The sequence below is a fragment of the Eriocheir sinensis genome, chromosome 59 (assembly GCF_024679095.1).
Source record: "Eriocheir sinensis breed Jianghai 21 chromosome 59, ASM2467909v1, whole genome shotgun sequence".
Lineage (NCBI taxonomy): Eukaryota > Metazoa > Arthropoda > Malacostraca > Decapoda > Varunidae > Eriocheir > Eriocheir sinensis.
Genome location: NC_066567.1, coordinates 2974329 through 2995324, shown reverse-complemented (window position 1 = coordinate 2995324; position 20996 = coordinate 2974329). Strand labels below are relative to the sequence as shown.

The window sequence follows — 20996 nt, the reverse complement described above, 5'->3', positions numbered from 1 at the left end:
ATGAAATAAATCTTGTGTAATAAAACAGACTTACAAATAAACCCAAACCACACTCACCCACCATTACATCATCCTTTCATCCATCCTTACACCCAAACCACTGCAGAGACAAACCTATACTCACCCATCACCAACTTCACCCCATCCCTCAACCACCCACACCAACCCCCCCCAGATAATCAAGACTTCTCACCCATCTCTCAACCACCCACACCTACATTTACCTATCCCCACCATCACCCATCCCTCCCCCATCATCCACACCCAAACTTGCCCAGAGACAAGCCTACACTACATCAATTCCTCCATCCACGCCCAAACCCCAAAGCAAGGCTACATTCACCTAGTCACCCGTCTATCTCTCTTTTGTTCCCCTCCACCCACACCCGACACCCTACCACCCCACACAACCCCACACTCACCCATCTGTATCTCCTTGTCCCCCTTTCATCCATCCTACACCCAACTCCCCCAGACAACCCCTACACTTACCCATCTGTCTCCCCTTCTTCCCTTGCACCTACACCCAACCCCCCCAGACAACCCCTACACTCACCCATCTGTCTCTCCTTCTTCCCTTGCACCTACACCCAACTCCCCCAGACAACCCCCACACTCACTCATCAGTCTCCTCATCCCCCCTTGGACAAGCCTTACTACCCCCCCACACTCACCCATCTGCGTCTCCTTGTCCCCCGCGCTGACGGTGGCGTAATACTGCATGCACTGGAGGGAGCCGATCCAGGTGGTCTTGGTGACGAGTGAGTGGTCCTGCCAGACGGGCCGGTGGATCTGCTGGCGGATCTGTGACTTGGCGGCGCTCAGGATGACGTACCCTTGTGACTCGCAGCCTTTGAGGAGCACCTGGCTGTCCACTAACTCAACTGTGGGGGTGAGGGTGCGGGGAATGAGTGAGAGAAGTGTGTGCCTGCTAACTTGACTGTGTGGGTAAGGGAGAAAGGCAGGAGTGAGTGAGGGAGTGAATGAGTGAAGGCAGGAATGAGTATGCATGTGTGTGTGTGGTAGAGGGGAGCAAGTGCAGGTGGATGGGAAAGATAATGAGGTAGAGTGAATGTGTGTGAATAGGTTGAGAAATGAAATCAGTGGGCATGAGTGTGTGTGCATGTGAATGGAAAAGATAATGAGGTAGTGATTGTGTGTGAATAAGTTAAGGAGAAATTAAATGAGTGGGTATGAGTGTGTTTGCATGTGTGTGAGTATTTTTTCATTTTTACAGTAATGGAAGCAGCTCAAAGGCAATAATAAATGAGAACAAACAAGCCCAACAATCACTGCTCCTGTAAAAGTATGTATAGATCAGTGGCCACAAGAGAGATCAATTTTGGGGTGGAAGGCGTATATGTGCATGTGTGTGTGAGTGAATAACCAAGTGCATCAAACATTCAGAAAATCACCATGTCAATCAGTCAACCGAGGGCACAAAAAATTAAGGGAACAAAGCCCACACATAACGTTAATTTTTTTCCGTAACTGTCAACAAGTAAACCGCCAACAAACACGGCCCTGAACACACTCACTGAGCCAGCGTTTGTGGATCACGTCGTCCTTGGTGCACGCCTTGAGCCCATGCAGCACCTGGTCCCTCTCGTACTCCTTGGAGCAGTCCTCGCTGTACGCCACCTGAGGGAGGAGCAAGGGAGTGAGCAGGTGAAGAGGTGAGTGAGTGAGGAGGTAAAGAGATGAGTGAGTGAGTGAGTGAGTGGGGAAGTAAAGAAATGAATGAATGAGTGAGAGAGTGAAAGAGTGGGTGTGTCAGTGAGTGAGTGAGTGCCTTATCAAGAGTTACATTACAAGTGGAGGAGGTAAAGAGATAGGTGAGTAAGTGAGTGAGTGAATGGAAAGTAGAGGTGAGTGAATGGAGAGATAAAGAAATGAGTGAGTGAGTGCATGAGGAGGTAAAGAGATGAGTAAGTGAGTGCCTTTTCAAGAGTTACATTACAAGTGGAGGAGGTAAAGAGATAGGTGAGTAAGTGAGTGAATGAGTGAGTGAATGGAAAGTAGAGGTGAGTGAAAGGAGAGATAAAGAAATGAGTGAGTGAGGAGGTAAAGAGATGAGTAAGTGAGTGCCTTTTCAAGAGTTACATTACAAGTGGAGGAGGTAAAGAGATAGGTGAGTAAGTGAGTGAGTGAATGGAAAGTAGAGGTGAGTGAAAGGAGAGATAAAGAAATGAGTGAGTGAGTGAGTGCGTGAGGAGGTAAAGAGATGAGTAAGTGAGTGCCTTTTCAAGAGTTACGCTACAAGAAAGCTAAACCTGGTGAATACAGCGACCACATCTGAACACTTGCCTGGTTGTTGTCGGCCTCCGCAATCAGCTGCTGCAGCATGGCCTGGGCGTGGCCGGACTGCAGCCTCGTCATGGGGGAGGGCGTGGACTGCACCGGCGGAACCTTGGAAAGAAATATCCGTCACATTACTGCCATCATCGGTAGTTCTTTGAGTCTTATGTGTCGCCTTTTTGTGAATTAGTATAATGGAGACTTGATACACTCCCACATTACTTACACCCTCTCACTCTTACCACACCACACGACACACATCACAGTTTCTATTATTACTTTGAGCTTTCATTTACTATATTCAAACATGAGGTAATATGTAGTAATAATTAATGGCAAGAGTAATACATATCTAAAAAAAATCTTGTATATTAACCCAGTATCAGCGACGGGCTAAATTTGTGGCTTTACCGTGTAGCAGCGACAGGCCAAATTTGTGCCATGATATAAACCCCCCAAAAGAGATGATACATAATCTGATCACAAATTCTTTGATATATATTATGAAATGGTTTGTGTGAGGGGTGATTTTTTCTCATTTTTCTCGCTTGGAGGGACCATTAAGAAACATGATCCTGCAGCTACCGGGTTAAAACAGACTTACACATAAATAAACACAATCCACACTCATCCACCAGTATACATCACCCTCTCACCCACACCACATCTCCCGTATACCTGCAGTGACGTGGGTGAGGCCAGGCCCTGCGCTGCGTTGTCAACAAGGGAGCGGCTGCGGGGCTTCTGTGTAGTGGCAGCGGCAGTGGTGGGTGCGTCAGGGTTGTAGTTCTTGATGATGTCCGGCGTGAGGTTGCGTCGCAGCTGCTGACTCTTGGTCCATGAGTCGTAGAGCGCCAGAACAATGTCGCGGTTGTTTGTGGTCCAGACGCCCTGTGGTTGTGGGGTTGTGGGGACTGTTAGGTGAGGTTAGCCTTGGTTTGGGGTGGTGTAAAGACCTGAGTTTGTTTAAAAAACTTCTGAGGTTGGGTTAAGCAGAAATTTTTGGCATAATGTATTACAAACTAGAAAAAATAAAGTAAAAAAGGAAGAAAAGGTCATAGAAATGCACACAAATAATAGGAAACATAAATATAAAAGCTATCTAAAAAAAAATGAAAGAAACAAAAAATAAAACAATAAGATATTGAAATGTAATACAAATAAAAAGATAAATAAATGAACAGAAAAAGAAAAGGAGATCACAGAAATATGCACAAGAAACAGGAGTAAATATATAAAATCCACCTAACAAAAATGAATGAAACAAACATAAAAAATAAAACAATAAAATAATGATATATAATACAAACAAAAGAATAAATAAATAAACAAACAAGGGTTACAGGGTCAAGAACAAGAGCCGGTCAACGTTGGGTCACCTTGAGGTCGTGCACGATGAGGCGGTGGGTGGGCTCGTGCTGGCTGGGGTCGATCATGGTGTCGGTGGGCGTGGGCGTGGGTGTCTCGCGCTTGTACTCCACCTTGTTCACGTTGAGGAAGTAGAATTTCTCGACCGGCGCTAGGATGGGCTCCTGGAGAGAAAAAACATTGTCATACAGCTCTCCTTCACTTTATGATAGGGTTACATTCTTGGAAAAGCAATCGTGAAGTGAAACAATCATATAAGGAACTTGAGGTTTAATCATGAGCGATGCATTACTAGACTCATATATTAACCCACTCGTGCATAATGACGAGTTTCGCGTCATCAAGGGTCTTGTCGCACGATGACGCGAAATGCGTCATAAAAGTTTTAAAAAAATATTAAAAATTAAGTTTTTGGTGAAAGTGCATCAAATTTGGGGGCGTCATTTGTTGGGATAAATTTCTTAATGGTAACATATGGCATATGGTGTTGAGGGAACGAGTGATGAGGAGGAGGGAGGAGTGGAGGGAGGAGGGGTCGGTCACCTCGAAAAAAATACAGTTTTCTTGTTGTAACTTGGGAACTAATAGGTGTATGAGGATTTTGAGGATATAATAAGAATCCTCACTAAATTCCACTTCGAAAAATATATTCAGCTAAAAAACTTGGCCCACAAAATTTTGACCTAGCAAGTGGGGAAGTGTTGGTACTTAGGATTTATTGTCTACAATACTCTACCTATATGAAGACTTGAAATGAGTTTGTATTGTTTATTTTCCTCTATTTTTATTTGTGCATGTTCTAGTGCAAGTCTTTATGAAGCCATTGATACCAAATTTATTGGGGTACGATATATATGTGAGGGTAAAATACGTCTGGGAATGTAGAGTATCGCGGCGGCAAAAAGAGGTTGGTTGTGCCTGAGAATTGCATGGTGAGTGAAACAGAAATTTATTGGAAACTTACGGTGTGCGAGAGGGTTAAGCGACTTGAATCCTCTAAGATGTATACTGATGACAGGCTACACACACACACACACTACACACTACATCCCACCTCCTGGTCCTCTGTCGTATAGGTGTTGTCTTCCTCCATGGCACTCTGCAGCCACACCTGGGCCAGCCGCAGCTCCGAGCACAAGTAGAGCACCTCCCAGCAGCTGCGAGGACGGTGCTTCAGCCCATCGTTCACCGGCACCAGCGTCAGGATGTGCTCTGGTGTGTGGAAAAAATAGAAAATGGGAAAATTATTTATATGAAACCATCACATGAGATTTTTACAGCAGGATCAGGCTAAACAATAGCTTTTTTGATTGGGAAACTGTTGTCGTATGTCTGGGGTGAAGGAAAACTAAAAATGGCAAAATTATTTATATCAAACCATCACATGAGACTTTTATGGGGGGACACACTTAATAACAACTGTAGATTTTTTTTTTTTTTTTAGCTGGGAAAATATTGTCATCTCTCTGGGGTGAGTGAGAGATGGTCCTTGTTGGGTTAGGTGGATGAGAGGATGAGTGCGTGGCTGAGAGAAAGGATATATGAATGGATGAATGGATGGTTGGACTGTTATGTGGTGTGGATAAGATAGGTGAATTGCTGGAAAATTAATGGTGAATGAATAGATGAATATATGTACAAGGATGAATAAGAAGATGATATTGCAGACTTCAGAGAACTTTAGAAGTGTGAATGAACAAATGAATCAAAACAAAAAACTCATAAGTAAACAGATGAATAAACAGATGGGCAGATAGATGACTAAATATACAGATGAATGACGAGATAAGGATAAGCATCACCAGACTACCATCTACACACACACCTGAGCTGAGGTAGAGCTGCTCGCCACTGAGATGGAAGCCCTTCTTGACGCCCACCGACATCCAGTAACGCACGTCAAACCGCTGCCAAGAGAAACACAAAGAACATAAGGAGCGAGGAAAAAAAACAAGGAACATGAACAAGGAACAAAAGGAACATGTATAAGGAGGAAGAAATATTAACAAGGAACATAAGGAGCAGACATAAGGAGCTCAGAACATTAAAGAGGTAGGACGGTTTAATTACCAAAGAACAATGGCAAGGAAAACAAGGAACACAGATAAGGAGAAACGGACATTGACAAGGAAAACAAGGAACATAGATAAGGAGAAACGGACATTGACGAGGAACAAAAGGAAAGCACATAAGGAGCAAGAAACATTAAAAAGACACACAAGAAAAGGATGAAAGAAGCAAGTAACATTAATAAAGAACGTAGGGAAAAATTATGACCCAAGAAAAATATATGTTAGCTGGAGGACCACTTAAAATGATTGTGTTGACCTATTCCCAATGTCCCACAAACAATCCCCCCCACCAGGCCTCACGTGGAAGGAGATGGAGAGGTGGACGGTGCCGTAGTGCCGCGAGAGTTGGGGCCTCCGTGCCTTGGTGTTCTTGAAGAGCGGGCCGCGGCGAGTGGGCCGAGCCACGCCGGACAGGATGAACTTCAAATTCTCAAACCACCTGATGGGACGGAAAGAAGCATGTTAGGGGAGGGGAGTTTAAGGCAAGGCGACGCTACTTATACTTACACGGAAACCTTCATATTTTGTACATTTCCCTCCTTCACAGCCTCCCCCTCTACAACATCCCTACAGCCCATCCCATGCACCTTCCCCTTAGCGGCCTCACCTGAGTGTGCTGCCGTAGAACATGGCCTCGATGACGGGCGTGACCACCGTGTTGTTGTTCTTTATGGTTTTGGTCTCCAGCACGATGTTCATGTTCAGGTTTTGGGAGCGGAACACACGGTACGAGTCGTGTTCCTGGGAGGGGGTGAGAAATTATACACGGTTACAAACGGGCTTAGAAATGGACACAGTGATACAGCTCTACACACATACAGACATTATAGTTATGTAGAGAATAATAGTTATACATCCATACATAGAGAACTATACAGTTATACACATAAGAAATGATACAATTACAGATAGAACATAGAATTTATTCCACACACAGGCAGACTTGGTCACCTAGAGAAATATATCAAGCTGTAGTGACTGCCCCAAACTTTACTTTTGATGAGCTGAGATTGGGAGACACGACCCAGACTGTAGCTCACTTCCTATATATCACAACTAGGTAAATACACACCCACACCCACCCACCCATGTATATCTCCATTACGTAAGTACAACTAGGTAAATACATCACACAACATCCACCCATACCCACTCACCCACACCCAAACACACCCCCACATACCCATCCACCCACACCCACCCACACGCACCCATCCACACACCTGGTTGCTGGAGTACTCAGGCAGCTTGTCAGGCGCACACATCATGATGGAGTGGTGGTCGTTGGGATTCCCTTGACATTGCCAGTTCATCTTGATCGTCAGCTGTGGAGGGACGAGGAGACTGGTGGTGAGTGACAGGCATGGAGGAAGGGAGGCTGGAGGGGGTCTAGAGAAAATGAGATTGTGAGTAACATAAAAGAGTAAGGGAGAGAGCAAGGGGACAAAAAGGAAGAAAATAATATAAGTTAGGAGAGATAGTGAAGAAATGGTGAGGGGAAGGCAGAGGGAGAGAGATAGGGAGATGGTGGGCTGTAAAGAGGGACAGAGAGGAGAGGCAGTGAGAGAGGAATTGAGTCAGAAAGAAAGGATGGCGATGAGTTAACCTGGTAGCAGCGATGGCCCAAATTTGTGGCTTAACCGTGTAGCAGTGACGGCCCAAATTTGTGGCTTTACCGTGTAGCAGCAACAGGCCAAATTTGTGGCTTTACCGTGTACCAGCGACGGGCCAAATTTTTGCCATGATATAAAGCCCCCAAAATAGATGATGCATAAACTGATCACAAATGCATTGATATATATTATGAAATGGTTTGCGTGAGTGATGATTTTTTCTCATTTTTCTCGCTTAGAGGGGCCTTTAAGAAACATGATCCCCGCAGCTACCAGGTTAAGAGAGAAGAGTTGTGGAGATAGACAATGGTAGAGAAATGATAACTGAGAGAGGAACTGAGTTTTTGACAAAGGATGGCATTAAAATAGAGAGAAGAATGGTGGAGATAGACAATTGTAGAGAAATGATAACTTAACCAAAAAGGAGTGGGAGGAAAGGCAATGACAGAGAGATGGATGGGCACAGAAAAAGGATGACAGTGAGTTAAAGAAATGAGGAGAAAAAAAAAAGGTATGGAAAAAATAACACTTACCTAGAAAGAAGAAATGGCAGGAAAGGCAATGGGGGAGAGATGGATGGGCACAGAGTCACAGAAAAAGGACGGTAGTGAGTTAGAGAGAAGTGCGGAGAAAGACACGGTTAGAGAATGGATGACTTAACTAAACACAGAAGGAATGGCAGGAAGGGCAGAGAGATGGCTGGGCAATGAGTAACAGAAATGGATGGTAGTCAGTTAGAGAAAAGAATTATGGAGAAAACACTGTTAGAGAAAAAAATATACAGTTAATTAAATAGATAAAGAATGAAGGAAAAGGCAATGGTAGAGAGATGGATGGTGAGTCACTCTGCATAGTTCTACCCCCTCCATCAACACACACACACACACACACACACACACACACACACACACCACCAGGAACACAAGAGGACATAGTAAAAAACTGAGGAAGGGAAGATGCTTGAGAGACATAAAGAAATATAGCTTCCCGCAAAGAAATATAGAGGTTTGGAACAGACTAAGTGAGGATGTAGTATCGGCAAGGAGTGTGCAAAGCTTTAACCCGATAGCTGCGGGGATCATGTTTCTTAAAGGCCCCTCCAAGCGAGAAAAATGAGAAAAAAATCATCACACGCACAAACCATTTCATAATATATATCAACGCATTTGTGATCAGTTTATGCATCATCTATTTTGGGGGTTTATATCATGGCAAAAATTTGGCCCGTTGCTGGTACACGGTAAAGCCACAAATTTGGCCCGTCGCTGGTACACGGTAAAGCCACAAATTTGGCCCGTCGCTGGTACACGGTAAAGCCACAAATTTGGCCCGTCGCTGGTACACGGTAAAGCCACAAATTTGGCCCGTCGCTGGTACACAGTAAAGCCACAAATTTGGCCCGTCGCTGGTACACAGTAAAGCCACAAATTTGGCCCGTCGCTGGTACTAGGTTAAGGAAAAGTTGGATAAATGTAGATACGGAGACGGGACCACACGAGCGTAAAGCCCTGTAAAACCCTGTAAAACTACAACTAGGTAAATACACACACACACACACACACACACACACACACACACACCTTGAGGTTGGGGAGGTGCAGCAGCTTGGCGTCATCATACTTGGAGGCCGTCCGCACATACACATTCAGCTCCCCCTTGAAGATCACCTTGGCTGGAGAAAAGAGAAAAAATAAATAAATAAATGAAGGCAAACAACACGTGCCGTTCTCTTTTACAAGCTAACCTCGCAACTCACTCTATTTGATCTAGCACTTTATATACATTCTTATGAGCCTTTGGGCAGTCTCCTTCACTGATAAATAAAAGAAAGTATGTGTCACCTGTGAAAAATGGCATCAAAAAGAAGTCATGTTAGTTTTACCACACAGCTGCTTCCTTTACTGTAAAAAAATCTACTTGATGAAAAAGCAAAAAAATAATAATAATCTAGTCTAAAAAAAAAAAAGATTTACTAGATGAAAAAGCACACAAAAAAAATTTACTTAGTGAAAAAACAAAGAAAGAAATCTTCATGAAAACAAAACAAAAAATTCTACTTGAAAAAAAAAAAAAAAAAAAAAAAAAATCCCCCAAAAAATCTTGGTGAAAAATGCAAAAAAATAAATATACCTGATGAAAAAATAAAATGAAAGAAGCAAAAAAGGAAAAGGCAAAAAGCCCCCCACCCCCCCAAGAAGAAGAAGGAGAAGAAGAAGAAGAAGCAGTGAGATAAGTGGTCCGCCTCACCGTTGGTCCAGTCCATGGTGAGGGAGGTCCATGTGAGCTCCATCTCCTCGGTGGTGTTGTAGGGGTCGAGGGAGGCGTGCAGCAGCAGGGTCATGCGCTCCACCATGAGGGTGAGGCGGCCATGGAACAGCAGCCGCATCTTGTCCCACCACGGCAGGGGGGCGGAGGGGTCCCGGGACGGCTGGTTGATCAGGGACAGGGCTGGGGGGAGGGGAGGAGGGATAAGGGTCAGTAAGGTACCTTTTTATTATTATTACCACTATTATAAGATATGAAACAGATGAAGCCACCCGAAATTGACCTCTCTTTTGGCTACTCTTTACTTTCGTGGGAGTGGCGAGTAGCAGGCTTTTTTTTTTTTGTACTCTTTTTGTTGGCCTTGAGCTGCATCCTTTGAAAAAAAAAAAATAAATAAATAAATAAATAAATAAATAAAAGCCGAGAAAGAGAAAATGAAAAAGTGGTGGGAGAGAAAGAGAAAGAGGATGAGCGAGTATAGAAGATTATGGAAATGCAGGGACAGGGGAGTGGGTGGGGGTGACTGGCTGATCAGGGACAGGGCTGGGGGAAGGAAGGAGGATGGACAGAGGTTAGCAAGTTCCTCTTTTTATTATTATTACTATTATAAGAGATGAAGCAGGTAGAAAAGGAGGAGCCATACATCACAGCAGCCACTATAAATATAATTCACCTGTGCCACTAACATGCTGGGGCCCCAAGAAAGCTTACCGGCACTATAGGAACCACATAAAAATAAATAAATAAATAAGATAGACACAATTACCTGCCCGTTCAGGAGCCCCCAACACCTGAGATGCCGAGAAAGAGAAAATGAAACAAAGAGTGGCAGTAGGGAAAGAGGACGAGAGAATATGGAAGATTATGGAAATGCAGGGACAGGGGAGTGGGTGGGTTGTGGGGTGACTGGTTGATATGGCCAGGGAGGGAAATGGACGGAGGTTAGTACGCTCCCCTTTTTATTATTATTATTATATTTATTCATTGCTTCCTTCAGCCATCCTGTGACCATGTACCTCTCCTGAAAGCGATGTGGAGTATTTGGTTACACTCCCAGACTTCTATTACTACTTCCTCTTATTTCTCTCCCATCCTCATCCCCTTCCTCCTCCATCTTCTTCTCCCATCCTCATTAGTTCTCTTCCTTCCTCTTCTTCCTCTTATTTCTCTCCCATCCTCATCCCCTTCCTCCTCCATCTTCTTCTCCCATCCTCATTAGTTCTCTTCCTTCCTCTTCTTCCTTTTATTTCTCTCCCATCCTCATCCCCTTCCTCTTCCATCTTCTCTTCTCATCCTCACTCGTCGTCTTCCCTCCTCCCCTTCCACCTTCTCCTTTGCACTCGTCCTTCCTTACCAATGTTGAACTGGGCGACGGCAGGCTCCCAGCAGGGCCCGTAGGCAGCGGTGAAGCTCTTGACCTCACAGGAGAAGTCATGGTAGAACTTGAGGGCCGACATAGTGCGCTGGACACTGACGCCCGTCCACGGCGCCCCCACCTCCACCTTAACTGTGCGGATGGCTGTGTGTGAAGGGGTGGAAGGTGGGTAGATTAGTGGGTATTGTAGACTCTGGGATATGGTGTGTGAGGTTAATGACCACTTATCGGCATACATAAATGATGAATGAATTATGGCACCAACCACTTTTCAATACACACGCACCACAGCACACTTCAGACACCCATACACACCCACAAGAGCACATAGACACCTTTTTCACCCCTTTCTAACCCCTCACATCCCCACACAATTAGGTAGTTAGTCAGTCAGTTTTATTACACAGCAAGAACAGTACGCTTTATAGTAAATCATATAAAACAATAATAATAATAATAATAATAATAATAATAATAATAATAATAATAATAATAATAATACTAATAATAATAATAATACAGCAACAACATATACAATACAGAACAGTCAAAATCCCGGTCAACCAACGAACCCCAAACACAACACACCCCAAACACCCCTCCTCACCCCCTCACCTCGTTTGCTGGCCTTCTGCTCGGCCCCGATGAGTCTGCCCCAGATCTCCACGTCCTTCATCAGCAGCAGGGACTGAGGGTAGTCACGCAGCCTGAAGTTCCACTCCCCGCAGGACGCAGACACCAGGCGACACCACAGCGTCGAGAACTGCTGCCCCTCCTCCGGCCATGGCCTGTTGGGGGGCACGGAGGTGATGGAGGTGGCGGCGGAGTGAGATTTGATTTTTCTTTATACAGGAGTGGAGCATTAAGTGGCTGCTACAATTCAATGAAGAAAAATGTAGTCATGCACCTTGGGATGGGAAATCCAGCATATCAATACCACATGGGAAACACTCCACTATCCACCACAGAGGCAGAGAAAGACCTGGTAGTATGTTACCAGGCTACCAGTGAAGGCAAATCTGCGCCAATCGCAGTGGAGGGGTTAAGTGCTTTCTAACTGTTTTACTTTTCACTGGATTGTTTTTTCATTAACACATTTTTTTTGTACAGGAACAGTCCTTGCTCAATTCTTTCAAAGTTTTTGCATGTGTATTAAGTTTTCTCTTCAGTAATAAACTAAAAAATCACTGAGATAACACCTCAGTTAAGCCCAATATTGATTAATACAAGTTTCTTTGGTACCCTTTTCATGTTAAATCAATGTCCTATTGTATGCATAACCAAACATAACTGAACCTAAGCTGACCTGACCTGATGACCTAACTCACCCCAACCCAACCTAACCAAACTCAACCTTCTTCAAACACACCAACAGGAGGACTGACAGACACAGAAACAAACAATATAAAAGCACAACAAGCCACAACACAGGTCAGGCAGGTGGCTGCGGGGCCTTACGAGTCAGGGTCAATGTTGGTCATGTGGTGGACGACCCGCTCTGTGCCGTGGAAGGTCGGGTCAGCGAGGGCGAAGATGACCACGTCCTCCATGGTCCAGGTGAAGAGCTGGGTCCTCATTGGGGCTGACTCATACATCTGGGGGTGGAGAGGCTTCATGGGTGTTCTGACCTCATAGTTTTTACCTAATTGTATTTTTACAGAAGATCAAACTCCTAGGTCAGTATTATAAGATACTTTCGCTCCTCACATCAACTATTTCTAAAGGTCAAAGAGGGGATCAGTCGGGTTCTAATGAGTGTTTCTTCAGGTTCATGGTACAGAAGAAGGGTCACACTAACACCAGGGTCATAAAACTACTCCTGAAAATGCTCTCAACTCATTCAAAAGCAATGAAATGTTTAGTAATGCTTCCTTCGGGAATTATTTTATATTTTTCTTTTTTCTTTTCTCTTCTTATCTTTTTCTCTTTTTTCTTTTCTTTTATATTTCTTTCTTTCCCTTTCTACTTATCTTTCATTCTTTTCTATTCTTTAAAACAGTGAAGCTTTTTTTAGCACACATGACTTCTGGTAATATATTCCCCTGATTTATATACTGCTCTGTCAGGAAAACACTGAATTTACTCACATCCTTCTTTAATCTTTTACAACATTTTACTGTGTGATGAGGGCAATGAAGGCAAAAAAAACAAATCCCAACAACTTCTATGAGAGGCTTTCCAAACAGGCAGACAGAGGGGTGGGTGTGCTGAGGACACGGGTCACACTCACCAGCTTGGACCTCTTGATGTAAGTCTCGCTGTTCTTCTCCTGCAGGTTCTTGTACAGCTCCTCTATCTTGCCGGTGGGGAAGAGGAACATGGTCTTGCGAAGCTCCTCTATCTGTGGTGAAGAGAAGGTAGACTTTGTGTGTGTACGTGTGTGTGTGTGCATATATATATATATATATATATATATATATATATATATATATATATATATATATATATATATATATATATATATATATATTTATATATATATATATATATATATATATATATATATATGTACTTCCCTTTTTTAATTTCATCTGTTATTGTTGACAGCACTTTTTCTGCCATCAATCCAATTAGTTCATCAGCAACTACATGAGACAAGTATGAGGTGTGCCCACTACCTCTGTTTGCATGCTTCTTGATGTGTGCTGCCAAGAAAGTGTCATATGTGCTCAACACCTCCAGAATGCCAAGGTAATTTCCATTATGCACAGGTCCAACCCGCTCATCCTTACCATGAATTGCCAGCCCACGTCCACAAAGTAACTTCAAAACATCCACACCGCTTCAAAACGCTTGCCAGTACAGTATTGGCATTCACTTTCATATTGTTGTACAAGATTGACATCAACACAAGCACCTACAGCCTTTCAGTTAATCATATCAACCATTGCTGTTCTATGATGATCTGATTTACAATGCAATTCTATTCTGTGCCTGGCGTCTTCCAACCATTGAAACCTGTTGTAAGCAGACTTTCTACACTTGACATTAGTTTGCACACAAAATAATATATTCAACCTGTGGCCTTTGAATAACACAACCATTTAAAATCAATTTACTCACCAGATAATGAATGAGTGCTACTGAATACTGATTTTGTGCAATGACGTACTATATCCTGCTCCCTCACATCTGACTCTTTGAAGTCGCCATCACAGTGTCGGCATACAAAATCAAAGCATTCCTATATGGGAACAATCTAATTTCATGCCCTCTCTCTACTTTATTTTCATTATATATTTGTTAGTATTGACACCAATCTCTTAACCCTTTCATGCACCAAAAGTTTATCAAGTTTCTCTTTCCACTGCGACATCCGTTTGGGGCTCCCTAGGAGGCCTTGCAGAATGGCCTGACTGTGCGGAGAAAATTTTATTGATTTCACCCATGAGTATTCTTTTTTCCTGGCATTATTATATATCGTTGGTTTTGGAAGAGATTATTCTGCCTTATGAAAGAAAAAAATATCAAGAAATGCAAATAAATAGCAAAGTTTACTGACTCTGAAAAAAAACAATTTAAAGGTACGAGTCGCGCTCACAGGCTGCCTGCTGAGAGGCAACTAAACCACGGGCAATTATCACTTCACATCCAACAGCACGAGAGAGTTGACAATTAGTTTATTTTATAGGTCTAGCTTGAATCTTTGACGCAAAAAATTTGACGCAATTCTGAAAGATACCTAATTTTTGGCAAATTTTTAAAATTTTTTGACGAGATTCAAGTCAAAAGCTCATGTAGACAAATTCCGTTTTGCCGCGAATCGCGTGGTGGTGCATGAAAGGGTTAATTTGGGCCAGACAAGAGCTGCCAATCAGAACAAATCCTAAGCAGTAAATGTGTTACCAGTTTGCTGCACTCCTGCTACTGGTTACTACAATGTGCAAAAATTCCTGAAATGTTTGAAGAGTGCAATGCCACATGTAAAGAGCCTGATCTAGAGTAACTGGACGGTGTCAAACCTTGTCCGCTATTGTATCCCATGTGTTAATAGTTTTGAACTGAATCAAACAAAACAGGAAGAAATCTTCCATCAAAAATATGTTCCCACATGGGAACGCTGGGAGGATAAAGGTCAAGCTTGTTAATACATAGCAGGGTAAAGATTAGTATTATTAACCCTCTCGCACACCATAAGTTTCCAATGAGTTTCTGTTCCACTCACCATGCATTTCTCAGGCCCGACCGGCCTTTTTTTGCCGCCGCGATACTCTACATTCCCGGACGTATTTTACCCTCACAGATATATCATACCCAAATAAATTTGGTATCAATGGCTTCATACAGACTTGTACTAGAACATGCACAAATAAAAATAGAGGAAAATAAACAATACAAACTCGTTTCAAGTCTCCGTATAATGTATTGTAGACAATAAATCCTAAGGGTAAAAATGTAGGAAAAGTAGGTGTATTATTTTCAAGACACATATTATGTTTTCATGGACAAAATATGACTACTTTTTTGGTGTAGATGGTTGTTTTCTGCGCAAACCAGTAAAAAACCTACTTTTTGGGAGGTACATATATCAGGAGTACTATGGTTCCCCGTAGCACACTCCGCCCCGCTCTGCCGTCACACCTGTTTTCTATGCAAGCGAGTGAGCTAGTGAGGTTTCTCTTTCTCTCAATAGTCACAAATTATTTTTAAATCACATTAGTAAAAAGTGGAGGACAAATGCCGCCACCTGTTTTAGGGTGGTAAGCGATGGTAGTGAAAAGGCATATACATAAATTTGTTTTGGTGGCGGCGGCGGCAGAAGCGGCCATTGGGAGGTGAGCAGTGTTGCCAACGATCCAACGCTTGGTTAGCGATAAGCCCACGCATGCAGGTCCACCATGCATGGTTATTATTTTGTTAGAACATGCACCTTAACCTAATACTATACCTGGCCCTTTGCACGGCAGCTGTTGGGCTGGGTGTTCTAAAAAAAATAAAATAACCACGCGTGGTGGACCTTGGCTCACATGCATGGGCTAATCGCTAACCTAGCGTACCATTGCTAACCAAGCGTACCATCGCTAACCGGATCGTTGGCAACACTGCTCACCTCCCAATGGCCGCCGCCGCCACCAAAACAAATGTATGTATATGCCTTTTCACTTGACCCCCCCACCCTTTGAACATATGTTCTAGACCATTTCCGATGCTCAATAGATTAATCTGAATACACTGAGGTATAAACAATATAGAATATATGTCCCTTGTGCTTCACAGACCACGCATACTAATCATGCATAATAACCATCCTAAGTACCAACTCTTCCCCACTCACTACCTCAAAATTTTGAGAGCCAACTTTTTTAGCCGAATATATGTTTCGAAGTGGAATTTAGTGAAGAATCTTATGGTATCCTCAAAATCCTCATATGCCTGTTAGCTCCTGAGTTACACCAAGAAAACTGTAATTTTTTTTTTTTAAATGCTCTACGTACTGAGTTAACGCTCCTCATCTATGCTCCTTAGAAAGGTTGCCATATGTTACCATTAAAAAACTTATCCCAATAAATGACGCTCCCAAATTTGATGCACTTTCGCCGAAAACTTAATTTTTAGTAAATTTTTTTAACTTTTATGACGCGGTTCGCGTCATCGTGCGCCAGGACCTTTTACCCTTGATGACACGAAACGCGTCATCGTGCGCGAGAGGCTTAACGTGAAAGTATCTCCTTTCCTATCTTATTAATCTCTAATCTGGCATCACCGATGTCTTCTACGAACCAGCACAATAGCGATTTTCCAATAGCATTAAGGGCCTTAATGCTCTTGGAAAATCGCTATTGTGCCGGATTTAGGGGAAGAAAAAATAATACTTGCCCAGACGCAGACGCTGCCAGGCCCGGCTGATAGCTGCATGTTTGCAGTGCATTCGAGTTAAGAGAAACTATCACAAAATTTTATGTCAACAAGGATTCAAGGTATTTATATAAGTGCATTAAAAATTACAATAGAATCTAAATACTACCTAGTCAATTAACTGTTTTAGTTTAAATAAGTTCTAGTTTTATTTTTATTTGTAGTGATTTCTTTTGTGACAGGAAAAACGACAAACAAATAACAAATTGACGGGTAACTAATAAAAATACTTGTTCCCTAATACTACCGTATCTCAAAAAAAGTTCTCCCCTAGGGACCAGGATGCCCTTGTAGCCTTTCAGGTGTGGGACCCTTGAGGGCGTGGGGCCCTTCTGGGTGCGGAGCCTGAGGCGATGGCCTTCTCGGCCCCCCCTAAATCCGCCACTGGTGTGTGTGTGTGTGTGTGTGTGTGTGTGTGTGTATTTACCTAGTTGTAGTTTAACAGGGCCTGGGCTTACGCTCATGTGGTCCCGTCTCCATATCTGTATTTGTCCAGTTTTTCCTTAAAGTTGTGCACACTCTTCGCCGAAACTAAATCCTCACTTAGTCTGTTCCAAACCTCTATGTTTCTTTGCGGGAAGCTATATTTTTTTTGTCTCTCAAGCATCTTCCTTTTCTCAATTTTTTACTGTGTCCTTGTGTGTTGCTGGTGTTTCTTCCTTCTCGTAGTAGTAACTCCTCATTGTCTACTTCTTCCATTTTATTCCATAATTTATAAATTTGTATTAGGTCTCCCCTTTCTCTTCTTTGTTCCAGTGTTGGCAGGACCATTTCCTTTAACCTTTCTTCATGTCACTCCCTCCAGTTCTGGAACCATTTTTGTTGCCATCCTTAATATTCTTTCTAGTTTTTTACATGTTTCTTCTTATGGGGAGACCACACAGTTTCCGCATATTTCAGTTTTGGTGTAATCATAGTGGTTATTATCTTTTTCATCATATCCTTATCCATGTAGTGGAATGCTATTCCTATATTTCTTACCATTCTATGTATACATATCACCGAACATCCTATTAACACGAATCTCAGACTGTTGATTATCTTGTACTGTCACTCCCAAATCTCTCTCTTGAACTTTTAATATTTCTCCATCTCCCATTCTATATGTCCATTTTGGTCTCCGTTCACTCTTTCCCATTTCTATTACATGACATTTCTTCACATTGAACTCCATCTTCCATTTCAAACTCCAGTCACAAATCTTATTTAGGTCCTCTTGCAGAATTTCAGTCTTTACTGTTCCATGTATGTCTCAGCAATTTTGCATCGTCTACAAACAGGCTCATGTAACTGATTACTTTCTCCGGCATATCATTAATATATACTAGGAAAAGTACTGGTGCCAATACCGATCCTTGAGGCACTCCACTATCTACAATTCTCCATTCCGATTTCATGTCCTTTACCACTGTTCTCATCTCTCTTCCCCTTAAGTAACTTTCCATGTAACTTTCCATCCAGTTTTTCATTTTCCCTTTCAATCCACCTTTATTTTCCAGTTTCCATAGTAGTCTTGTATGTGGAACTTTGTAAAAAGCCTTAAGAACATAAGAACATAAGAATGTAGGAGTCTGCAAGAGGCCGGTAGGCCTGTCCAAGGCAGCTCCTTTGAACCTAAGCTCCCGTGTATCTAACCCCACCTAATATCGCTGTCCATGAATTTATCTAATCTATTTTTGAATGTGACTGTATTGGCACTCACCACGTCACTGCTAAGCCTATTCCACTCATCCACCACTCTGTTAGTAAACCAATTTTAGCCTATGTCCCTGTTGAATCTGAATTTATCCAGTTTAAACCCATTACTTCGTATCCTACCCAGTTCTCTTACCAACAAAACCTTATGAATATCCCCTTATTAAAGCCCTTCATCCATTTATAAACCTCGATCATGTCTCCACGCACCCTTCGCCTTTCTAGAGAATGCAAGTTTAACTGTTTGAGTCTTTCCTCGTATGGCAAGTTTCTCAACCCCTGAATCATCTTAGTCATCCTTCTTCAGGTCCAGATACACACAATCCACCCATCCGTCCTTCTCCTGTGTTATGTCTGTCACTCTTGAGTAAAAGCTCAGTAAGTTTGTTACACATGAGCGCCCTTTTCTAAAACCATACTGTTTATCTGTAATTATATTGTGTTCTTCTAGAAATTTTGTCCATTGTTTCTTAATCACTTTCTCGCATATTTTACAAACTATACTGGTCGTTGGCGCTGGTCTGTAGTTCAGAGGTTCTTCCTTTTTCCTGCTCTTATATATAGGGACCCCCTCAGCCCTCCGCCACTCCTTTGGTACTTTACCAGTTGATATTGAGCACTTAATGATATCATATACTGGTCCAACCAGCTGATTTCTGCATTCTTACAGTATAAAACCTGAGACTCCATCTGGTCCTATTGCTTTCCTCTCCTTCAGCTCCTCCATTGTTTTATATATCTCCTCTTTAGTTACTTTGACTTCATCCATTTGAACATTTTTCTTGTCATCTTGTGGTTCATTGAATTGTGATTCTTATTTCCATCTTTAAGTCTTTCTATTTTTTCCCTTGGTTTGATTTTTCCATTTATGAATCTATAAAACAGTTTAGGTTCTTCCTTGCACTTTTCAACAATATCCTTTTCATATCCTTTCTCTTCTTCTCTCCTTATTTTCACACATTCATTTCTTGCTATCTTAAAATCTTCTTTGTTCCTTTGATTCTTATTTCTTTTCAATCTCTTCCACACTTTGTCCCTTTTTTCCTTTGCATCTGCACATCTTGCATTAAGCCAATCCTTCTTTCCTCTCTCTTTGGGTTTATACAATGGGACATATTTCACGACACCTGTTCCATACGCCTCCATAAAAATATCATACTTTTCCTGCACTTCCCTTGTTCTCTTAAACTTTTCCCAGTCTAGCTCCTCATAATATTTCTTAAGATTTTCCATGTCTGCCTTCCTATAGTTTCTCCTGTTTCTTTTATATGATTCATCCCCCTCAGTGCCTTCCTCCTCTGTTTCCATCTCTATTATCACATGACCGTTCTTTCCCAGGGGACACAATATCTTAATTCATTTAACAAGTGCATTCCCTTTGTCAGCACCAGGTCCAGTCTCGCCAGTTCGTCATCATTCCTGTATCTTGTATTCTCCGTCACCCACTGCATCATCAAGTTTTCCATAGTCAGTCTTAGAAATCTTTCCCCCCATGCCATTTCACTACCTCCACTTTCAAATGTTTCCCAATTTACCTCCTTACAGTTGAATTCTCAAACTAACAACACTCTTTTGTTTGCTTTGAGTAACCTACTCAAACTCTGAATGGTATCTTCAATCATGGTCTCATATTCTTCTTTGTTCCATGAGTTTGTTCTTGGTGGTACAGAGTTTGCTATTATCATGTATGTGTGTGCATGTGTGTGTGTGTGTGTGTGTGTGTGTGTGTGGAGGGGGTCAGTCTTTTTCAGGGCTATAGTTTTTGGTGTATAAGCTGAACTTTTCTCCCCCAAACCAAAGTCTCAAAAGCCTCCTACATTCCAAATACAATCCCAGGAAGAATTAGAAAAAGCAAGGTTTTGACATTTTCTATTAATGAAAGATGTTTTGGTAAGTTGAAGAATGGATTTGGTACCCTTCACTTCTCCTTTCATCCCACTTCTCTCTTCATTCCTCCTCCTCCTTTCCTTCTGCCTTCCTGCTTTTGTTCAACCTCTCTCTTCATTCTCCTTCCTCCTTTCCTTCTCCCATTTTATTTTCACCCCACCTCTCTCTTCGTTCCTCCTCCTCCTTTCCTTCTCCCTCCTTTTGCTCCACCTCCTCCTCAGGACTCACCCTTGCATCGAGAGCCTTGGTCCGCTTGCATCCCTCCTGGTACTCATCCTCCAGCAGCTCGTAGTTGTAACGCAGCTTCACCTCAAACGGGTCATCCCCAACCTCCATCAGCCAGTGACGAACCTGGTGGGTGGCGACAAAAACAGGTGTGTGAGTTATGTGTGCGGGTGTGTGGACAGGTGTGTGGGTGAGGGCAGGTGTGGGGATAGTGTGTGGGGGGGGTGCATAAGTGTAGGTGAGAAGGGAACGTGTGGGAAAGGTGGGAAGTATGATTAAAGACAGGTAAGTGATATAGCATTCATTCATTCTTCCTTTCTCCTTTCTCCTCCTTATTTCCTA

General features: G+C 42.6%; 1 protein-coding gene across 1 annotated transcript in view; it reads right to left on the bottom strand.

Annotated features, from left to right (window-relative positions):
* The window catches only part of LOC126985370 (protein KIAA0100-like), a 62507-nt gene that overhangs the window by 15012 nt on the left and 26499 nt on the right, over positions 1-20996 (bottom strand). The window contains exons 19-35 of the mRNA XM_050840147.1: positions 20658-20780; positions 13222-13332; positions 12450-12586; positions 11607-11779; positions 10971-11135; positions 9599-9799; positions 8932-9023; positions 6962-7063; positions 6346-6479; positions 6039-6177; positions 5492-5573; positions 4721-4878; positions 3678-3830; positions 2977-3189; positions 2308-2409; positions 1539-1641; positions 675-884 (exon numbers count right to left, since the gene is read on the bottom strand). Of these exons, the coding sequence (XP_050696104.1) occupies positions 675-884; positions 1539-1641; positions 2308-2409; positions 2977-3189; positions 3678-3830; positions 4721-4878; positions 5492-5573; positions 6039-6177; positions 6346-6479; positions 6962-7063; positions 8932-9023; positions 9599-9799; positions 10971-11135; positions 11607-11779; positions 12450-12586; positions 13222-13332; positions 20658-20780 (2398 nt within the window). The remainder of the gene's footprint in view (positions 1-674; positions 885-1538; positions 1642-2307; positions 2410-2976; positions 3190-3677; positions 3831-4720; positions 4879-5491; positions 5574-6038; positions 6178-6345; positions 6480-6961; positions 7064-8931; positions 9024-9598; positions 9800-10970; positions 11136-11606; positions 11780-12449; positions 12587-13221; positions 13333-20657; positions 20781-20996) is intronic.